The 10,122-nt window shown below is 43.5% G+C and overlaps 1 protein-coding gene across 1 annotated transcript in view; it reads left to right on the forward strand.

The window, feature by feature from the left end:
* Positions 1 to 9,659, forward strand: part of LOC138677168 (intercellular adhesion molecule 1-like) — a 45,674-nt gene extending 36,015 nt beyond the window's left edge. Inside the window, exon 8 of the mRNA XM_069767081.1 lies at positions 6,161 to 9,659. Coding sequence (XP_069623182.1) covers positions 6,161 to 6,351 — 191 coding nt within the window. The 3' untranslated portion in view covers positions 6,352 to 9,659. The remainder of the gene's footprint in view (positions 1 to 6,160) is intronic.
* The last annotated feature ends 463 nt before the right edge of the window (positions 9,660 to 10,122 follow it).

Here is a 10,122-nt window from a genome sequence, read left to right on the forward strand (position 1 = left end):
TGAACTCCATATGCGTAGGGCAAATAGGTTGAGAGCCTTTCAAAAGGAAACATTTTATTCTGAGGGAGAGAAGGTAGGACATTTGCTCTCGGTGGTGGTTTCTGCGCAGCGGGATTCTTCACATGTATACTCCATAAGAACAGAGGAAGGTAAAACGGTTACTCAGGGGGGGAAATTTTAGATGTTTTTCGGAGATTTTATAGTAAATTATATTCCTCTAGGGTGGATAAAAGTCATGAGGAAATGAATAGATATCTGAAAGAGGTTGACTTACCCAGACTAGGTAGAGAGGAAAGGGAGTGGATGGATAGACCGCTTGGGGAGGAAAAATTGAAGGCGGCTTTGGCGGATATGGCGGGGGGCAAGGCTCCGGGGACGGATGGGATCCCAGTAGAGGTTTATAAAATTCTTAATGCAGAGTTAATGCCCAAATTGGAGCGAGTGTTCTCTGAGTCGTTGGAGAGGGGAGTGCTGCCTCCATCAATGAGAGAGGCCATTGTGGTGGTTATTCCTAAAGCTGATAAAGATCCTCAACAGCCGGAGTCGTATAGACCAATTTCACTTCTAACGGCTGACATAAAGATTTTGGCGAAGGCCCTGGCGAACAGGCTGTCCCAAGTGATCGATAAATTGATTCACCCAGACCAGTCTGGCTTTATGCCCAATAAATCCACGGCAATTAACTTGAGAAGGCTATTTTTAAATATGCAAATTCCTGCAGACAATGCCGGAAAAAGAGTTGTGGTGTCTTTAGATGCCCACAAGGCCTTTGATTGTGTGGAGTGGAGTTACTTGTGGTCGGTACTGGATCGCCTAGGGTTTGGTCCAAAATTCATCTCCTGGGTTAAGTTGCTGTACTCGTCCCCAACGGCAAAAATTAGAGTTAATAATAATTTGTCGGAGAGTTTCCCGCTGTTTAGGGGTACCAGACAGGGGTGTCCGCTGTCCCCGTTGCTCTTTGCTCTGGCCGTGGAGCCGTTAGCGGCTAAAATAAGAGGTGCTCAGGAGGTTAGAGGTTACATCTATGGTAGGAGGGAAGACAAAATTGCATTATATGCTGACGATATTTTGTTGTTCCTGGAGGATTCTGAAAGGTCCCTGTGCAATGCGGTAGCTTTGATTGAGGAGTTTGGTCGGTTTTCGGGTCTCACAATAAACTGGGATAAGTCTTGTATGTTGTTGATTGAGGGGGACAGTATTGGCAGTGGAGAGAGGGTGATAACCACAAAATTAAAGATTGTTCAAAAATTCAAATATTTGGGTATTCAGATTGCTCTTCCTCTAACTACCTTTGAGGAACTGAATTTAAGTCCATTAATGCAGAAAATTCGTACCAAGATTGCGGCATGGAACAAATTACATTTATCGGTGGTTGGTAGGGTGAACCTCTTAAAGATGATTGTAATGCCACAGTTGTTGTACGTGCTACATAACTCTCCCATTTGGATTACACAATGCAGATTCCGTAAGATTAGGTCTTTGTTTGGGGAATTAATATGGGGAGGAAAGAGTCCTAGGTTTAAACAGGAGATACTTCAGAGGGCCAAAACAGAGGGGGGTCTTGCACTTCCTAATCCATGGCTATACTTCTTAGCAGCACAGTGTCAACATCTCAAAGGATGGGGGGAGGAGGCAGGGAGTGTGCAAATACCTAATAGCTTGAGGTACTTACTACAGGCAGACGTTTTGAGTGACAGTTTGGAGGGAGGACAATTAAAAAAAAATGGGTTCACAGGGATGCACTATCAAATTAATTCACAGAGTATGGGAAAAAGTCAAACTCATTAGGGAAGTGAGTGGGTTCACCAGATTCTCGCCTATTTGGGACAACATTTATCTACCGGAATTTAGGCAGAGGGAGGGTTTCCACTTTTGGTCTGCAGCAGTTATTAAACGGCTGGGGCAGCTGATAAGTCAGGGCAGACTTAAAACATTTGAGGAGTTGCAGGAAGAATTTCAGTTGCCACGGTCTGAATTGTTCCAGTATAATCGTATCTCTCATGCTTATCAGGCACAGAATAAAAGGGGAGCCATAGTGGTACAGATTGATCTCATGCTCGACTATATCCTTAAGAATAGCTGCACGAAGGGGCGATTTCAGAAATATATGGGTTTCTTTTTCTTTCCTGGAAAAATATCCCATCCGAGCCAAAGGGAAATGGGAAGCTGAATTGGGAATAATTGACAATGATAGATGGGAGTCGGTCCTAGAATATGTGCCCAAGATATCAATGAGTGAACCTGGCAGGCTATCACAGTTATTCGTAATCCATAGGGCCTATAGAACCCCTGACAGGTTGTTCAAGGCTGGGCTTAGGCAGAACTCGGAATGCCCTCGGTGCTCACAATCCCAGGCGGGGATATTGCATATGATGTGGCAGTGCCCTAGACTCTCCTCCTTCTGGATAGTTGTTTTAAATCGTATTGAACTGGTGTATGGATGTTCTGTCCCTAGGGTTCCACTGACTTGCATATTGGGATATGTGGAGGAAATTGTTACGGACAACATGTTTAAAATAGCTATTGCACGATTGTTATTCATTGCTAGGAAATTGATCGCCAAATTTTGGATTAGAGAGGAACCTCCAACAAGAAGAGACTTTCTTAAGCAAACGGAGCATATACTTACTTTGGAGAAAAGTATCTACACCAAAAGGAATAAGCTGGACATCTTCCACAAGCTGTGGCAACCGTGGATGGACTTGAATTAGGATGATAAATGAGAATATAGGGAACCTAGTATTCAATGGAAATATAACGGATGTTTATTCAAATGTTTGTATGATGATGGGAAGTGGGGTGGCTCTGGCTGAGGTCTCTTGGGTTGGGCGGGGTGGGGGGGCTCTGGGTCGGGGGGAAAAAGTTATCTGTAAATGTTTAATGAAACATTGCCATGAGAAATATTCTGATTGTTTATTCTTTGCGGATAATAAAAATCTATCTGATATAAAAATCATCAAGAGACGGGTGGACAAACAAAAACCAACAAATTCTGGCAAAATGCAAGCATTGATTATGCAAGACTGGACTGCTATCAGTCAGGATTTGGTCCAGAAGTTGATTGAGAGCATGCCAGGAAGAATTGCAGAGGTCTTGAAGAAGAACGGTCAACACAGCAAATATTGACTTGCTGCATTAACTCATTCTAACTGTCAATATAACCTATTGGTACTCATAATATGATTGCAATTATATTTCTGTATGTGATATAAACATCAGACAAACACTAATAAAAACCAGAGGGCAGCAGATCATGTGAAAATATAATTTTGGTGTAATTCTCAAAACTTTTGGCCATGACTGTACACAAAAATCTTTAAATGAGAAGGTGTGTCCAAACTTTTGGTCTGTACTGTACCTCTGGCGAGCACATGGAGGGATGTGCTGCCCTCCAAAGAAATGCCACCCCACACCATTACTGACCCACTGCCAAACCGGTCATTCTGAAGGATGTTGCAGGCAGCAGATCACTCTCCACAGCGTCTCCAGACTCTGTCACGTCTGTCACATTTGCTCAGTTTGAACCTGCTTTCATCTGTGAAGAGCACAGGGCGCCAGTGGCGAATTTGCCAATCCTGGTGTTCTGTGGCAAATTCCAACCGTTCTGCATGGTGTTGGGCTGTGAGCACAACCCCCATCTGTGGATGTCGGGCACTCAATCCATCCTCATGGAGTCTGTTTCTAACCGTTTGTACAGACACATGCACATTGTGGCCTGCCGGAGGTCATTTTGCAGGGCTCTGTCAGTGCTCCTCCTGTTCCTCCTTGCACAAAGGCTGAGGTAGCGGTCCTGCTGCTGGGTTGTTGCCCTACTATGGCCCCCTCCACATCTCCTGGTGTACTGGTCTGTCTCCTGGTAGCGACTCCAGCCTCTGGACACTACGTTGACAGACACAGCAAACGTTCTTGCCACAGCTCGCATTGATGTGCCATCCTGGATGAGCTGCACTACCTGAGCCACTTGTGTGGGTTGTAGAGTTCGTCTCCTGCTACCATGAGTGTGAAAGCACAACCAACATTCAAAAGTGACCAAAACATCAGCCAGAAAGCATTGGTACTGGGATGTGGTCTGTGGTACCCACCTGCAGAACCACTCCTTTATTGAGAATGTCTTGATAATTGCCAATAATTTCCATCTGTTGTCTATTCCATTTGCACAACAGCATGTGAAATTGATTGTCAATCAGTGTTGCTTCCTAAGTGGACAGTTTGATTTCACAGAAGTTTGATTTACTTGGAGTTATATATTCTGTTGTTTAAATGTTCCCTTTATTTTTTTGAGCAGTGTGCATATATATATATATATATATATCTACGATAAAATTGTCTAAGGATCACTTCCGTCTGTCCTTCTGTCTTTCTGTCTGTCACGGATATTCATTGGTCGCGGCCTTTGTCTGTCATGGAAATCCAAGTCGCTGATTGGTCTCGCCAGCTGCCTGTCATGGCTGCCGCGACCAATCAGCGACGGCCACAGTCCGATTAGTCCCTCCCTACTCCCTTGCAGTCAGTGCCCGGCGCCCACTCCATACTCCCCGCAGTCAGTGCCCGCTCCATACTCCCCACAGTCAGTGCCCGCTCCATACTCCCCGCAGTCAGTGCCCGCTCCATACTCCCCACAGTCAGTGCCCGCTCCATACTCCCCTCCAGTCAGCGCTCACACAGGGTTAATGCCAGTGGTAACAGACTGCGTTATGCCACGGGTAACTCACTCCGTTACTGCCGCTATTAACCCTGGGTGACCAAGTTTTTACTATTGATGCTGCCTATGCAGCATCAATAGTAAAAAGATCTAATGTTAAAAATAATTTAAAAAAAACAAAAAACCTTCTATTCTCACCTTCCGTAGTCTGACGATGCGCTCGCGCCTGCCGCCATCTTGCGTTCCCAGAGATGCATTGTAAAATTACCCAGAAGACATAGCGGTCTTGCGAGACCGCTAAGTGATCTGGGTAATTTCACAATGCATCCTGCGAATGCAAGATGGCGTCAGCCACGCACGCATCGCCAGAGGTTCGCTGGATTTACGCTGGATCCTGCCGGCTGGTGAGTATATAACTATTTTTTATTTTAATTATTTTTTTTAACAACGATATGGTGCCCACACTGCTAAATACTACGTGGGCTGTGTTAGATACCGCGTGGCTGCTATATACTACCTGGCCAGTGTTAGATACTATGTGGGCTGTGTTATATACTGCGTGGGCTGTGCTATACATTACCTGGCCAGTGTTAGATACTATGTGGGCTGTGTTCTATACTGCGTGGGCTGCGTTATATACTACATGGCTGCTATATACTACGTGGGCAGTGTTATATACTACATGGCTGTGTTCTATACTACGTGGCCACTGTTGGATACTATGTGGGCTGTGCTATATATTACATGGGCTGTGTTATATATTACATGGCCAGTGTTACATACTACGTGGGCTGTGTTATATACTGTGTGGCTGCTATATACTGTGTGGGCTGTGTTATATACTATGTGGGCTGTGTTATTTACTGCGTGGCCTATATTAACACATCGGGTATTCTACAATAAGTATGTATGTATATAGCAGCCACATGGTATATACCACAGGCCACGTAGTACTCCTATATACTACGTGGCCTGTTCTATATACTATGTGGCTGCTATATACATACATACATATTCTAGAATACCCGATGCGTTAGAATCGGGCCACCATCTAGTATATATATATTTTAGAGTTAAGCAAAGATTATTCTGCTGCCCCGTTCTGGCCTCCAATCCGGTCCTCCAGGGTAGCCAGACTAGAATAGTCTTCGCATCTGTGTTGCGGGCATCCTTTGGCCAGCATGATTGGTTCCTCTGTTGATTACTTGGCTCCCAATATCATGATATACGTCATGGGACCTAGTAAACACCAAAGGCTTCCAGAATACTAGTTACGGAAGTAAAGACTGGCTGCCATGGATGATGAGGCTAGGCACCAGACCAGGGCAACGCAAATCTTGTTATATACTTTGTTATTTTTGGGACTACTCTTTTAGTCGTCAGTATTCACTGTCATTCTGGCATTCTAGTTGTGAACCCATGAGTTCAGAATGAATAATTCTAGATATTTATATCAGTCATATAGAAGTAATATTAACATTTTTAATAACTGATCTGTATTTTTTCTTTCTTCCACAGTTGAACTCAATATTGCATTAATTGTGGCAGTGGTCGTCGGTATAGTTGTCCTTTTAGCCATTGTAGCCATAATATGGCATACTTGTTGGAAAAATGGACGAAAGGGATTTTATCAACTGCTGAACCCGCGCCACCGACAAGATCATAACATCCCATCAGGTTCCCCAAATAATAAAACAACAGGTGTCTAACATTGAGACAGTGACTGAAATTCTCATTGGAACCCAAGGATCTTGAGCAATGTGAAAATGGACTACAACATGATCCGCCATATTGAGGACACTGCGGCCAGTGAGGACGACTTCTGACATCCACCATGGAAAACACAGTCATCTTAATTTATATTGAGCACAGAGGGGAATACTGGCCAATAGGAAAACGAGGTGTTGTCTGCTGTAACCAATCAGATTCCTGCTATTATCTGACACTAGGAATAAGGACAGAGTTATCCACAGCAACTAGAATCCTGCTGACAGTTTAAAATAGAATGTCAGAAAGGTTCTGTTGCCGGGGTAACATAACTATTCCCACTTCGCACATGGCTGCCTATGGACTCCTCTCTCCCTAACTTTCTCAGAGAGATATTTTTGTATTTTTTATGTTTTCTTTACTGTAAATTTTTGTGTTCAATGTTGCTAGGTCATCCTGAGGATTGTTGTCAAGTAATTTTAGAATTTACCAAAGATGGAAAGGAAAAAAGTATTTGGTACATAAAGGTGGTGGACAATAGCAAGATGTACGTCAAAAAAGATGGATGGAGAGATAATTGGTCGGATAGACAAGATGGAGAGATAACGGATGGATAGTGGATGGATAGCGGATGGATGGACAGCGGATGGATAGATGGATAGCGAACGGATAGATTGATAGCGGATGGATAGCGAGTGGATGGATAGCGGATAGATGGATAGCGGATAGATGGATAGCGGATGGATAGTGCATGGATAGCGGATAGATGGATAGCGGATGGATAGTGCATGGATAGCGGATAGATGGATAGCGGATGGATAGTGGATGGATGGATAGCAGATAGATGGATAGCGGGTGGATGGATAGCGGATGGATGGATAGCGGATAGATAGCGGATGGATAGTGGATGGATGGATAGCGGATAGATGGATAGCGGATGGATAACGGGTGGATGGATAGCGGATGGATAGCGGATAGATGGATAGCGGATGGATAGTGCATGGATAGCGGATAGATGGATAGCGGATGGATAGTGGATGGATGGATAGCAGATAGATGGATAGCGGGTGGATGGATAGCGGATGGATGGATAGCGGATAGATAGCGGATGGATAGCGGATGGATGGATAGCGGATGGATAGTGGATGGATGGATAGCGGATAGATGGATAGCGGATGGATAGCGGGTGGATGGATAGCGGATGGATGGATAGCGGATAGATGGATAGCGGATGGATAGTGGATGGATGGATAGCGGATAGATAGATAGCGGATGGATAGTGGATGGATGGATAGCAGATGGATGGATAGCGGATGGATATATGGGTGGATGGATAGCGGATGGACAGCGGATGGGTGGATGGATAGATGGGTGGATGGATATCTGATGGACAGTGGAAGGGTGGATGGATAGCGGATGGATGGATAGCGGATAGATGGATCGCAGGATAGTGGATAGATAGATAGCGGATGGATAGTGGATGGATGGATCGCAGATGGATGGATAGTGGATGGACAGCGGATGGGTGGATGGATAGATGGGTAGATTGATATCTGATGGATAGCGGATAATAGATTAATACGTGGATAGATAGTAGATGGATGGATATTGGATGGATAGATACATGGATAGATAGCGAATGGGTGAATAAATAGACAGACAGATGGATGTGTCCAGATATAGATATGTATACAATTGTACAGATGTAAATAGAAAAGATTTTATTTATCTTCCACGTATTTTCAGAAAACAATTGTAATTGAATGATGTATCGCTAGCATATGCCATAGCATCCTGCCCTGTAGGAGTCTTACCTCTTTGCCCCTCTCTTTCCTGGACAAAATCGCTTTATTTAATGACCTCCATTGCCGTCACTTAGTCTTTCCTTATGCAGATGTCCCTGGGTCACACACATGTTCTGTGTTTTCACAGATAGAACTCATGCCCAGCATAGTCTATGCGGCTGTTCACATGCGGTCTGCAAACAAAATCGCGGCATGTCCGTTTTTTTAATCTGAATCACAGATTAAAATTACCCATATGTAGGCTCGTGAAAATCACAGACAGCACACGGATGGCGGCAGTGTTCAGTCCGTGTGCGGTATATGATTAAGGCTACGTTCACATTAGCGTTCCGCTAATGTGCGTCGCTGTTGCGTCGGCGACGCAGCGGCGACGCAGCGGCGACGCGCCTCTATGTTTAACATGGGGGACGCGTGCGTTTTTTTTGTTGCGTTTTCCGACACGTGCGTCGTTTCCGACGCTAGCGTCGGACGCAAGAAAATGCAACAAGTTGCATTTTTCGTGCGTCCGATTTTCGTCAAAAAACGACGCACGCGTCGCAAAACGCAGCGTTTTTGCGTGCATTTGCGCGCTTTTTTTGTGCGTCATGCGTTGCGTCGCCGACGCAGCGGCGCGCAACGCTAATGTGAACGTAGCCTAACATTTTAATGGTCTGGAAAAGATTTGGAATTCCTTTTTAGTTTCTGAAAAATCACTGATGAAACACAGAGGGTAAAAACTGACAAAGTGACCGAACACTGATGAACTCGGAGCCTGTTTATACGTACGAGAAATATCACTAATGTCTGAACACCGCCTTAGACTGTGTTCACACGCGGCATTTTTACTTTTTATCTGCAGCCAGATCTTTCACTATTTGCTGCATTTTTGTTTTTTTTGGTGCTTTTATGTACTGTCGGGTTTTTTTTTGGTGCGGATACCGTGTAATTTTTCTACGGTATGTTAGTACTCACCAAAAATGCTGCAAAACACCCTGTCAAAAGGCCGCACAATGTTATGCTGCATTATTTCAGTTTCTCAATTCTTTCAATAGGTAAAAAAAAATTACAAAAATGCTGAAAGAATTGACACGGTGCAAATTCTAAAAAAATGCTGCACTACTCAAATTCAGCCAGGAATAAAAGCACCGTCTGTGCATGAGAGTCAAATCATCTCTGTTTTTCCTGCTACTGTAAAACACAACTTCTTTTTTTGCACAAAAAAAACAGCAAAAAATGCAGCAAAAATGCAACTTGTGAACGTAGCCCTAGGCGGATAGAAAATCCCATTTAAAGAGCAAACAAGGAAAGGCCTCATATTGATGAAAATCTATGTAAGAAATGTGCAGTAAAAACTCCTTCTGATGCGTCTACTATGCCCACCTCGGGTACATTCACGGATACATTTGGTTTTTAATATATTTTGTTCATTTGTAACGTAATTGTTTTGTATCGTGGTTGAAAAAAAGCTAAACAATGTTTCTATAACTACTCAGGATATTTAAAAGGGTAAATCTACTTTCAACATATTACCTTACTTTTGTTGTACTAATTAATTTACTGTACATCCTGTAGATCTAAAAATGAAAAACATAACAACAATAATAGCAGAAAACATGACAAAAATATTGGCCAGAAAATAATCAGTATACTGAACACTGGTCCAGCCGCTCATTCTCTCCTCTCACCCAGTATATACAGAATAACTACTTTGACCTTCAGGTCCGGTCACCAAACAAAATAATAATAACAAATAAAATAATCAATGGCAAACAAAAACTATATACATGAACTTTTTTTTTTTTTTTTAGTTTTAAATAAAATAACTACAAATTAAACAAACATATACAATACTAAGCTATCCTCCATTCCCAACCCCCCGCACTGACCTGAGAGCTGGTCCTGCGTCTCATGCCTCAGTCTATGTCCAAAGTCCATAGGCCAGATGAGGCAGTGCTAGTTTTCCCCCAAACAACCCAGTGTCCTATAGTC

Source organism: Ranitomeya imitator, chromosome 4 (assembly GCF_032444005.1).
Source record: "Ranitomeya imitator isolate aRanImi1 chromosome 4, aRanImi1.pri, whole genome shotgun sequence".
Lineage (NCBI taxonomy): Eukaryota > Metazoa > Chordata > Amphibia > Anura > Dendrobatidae > Ranitomeya > Ranitomeya imitator.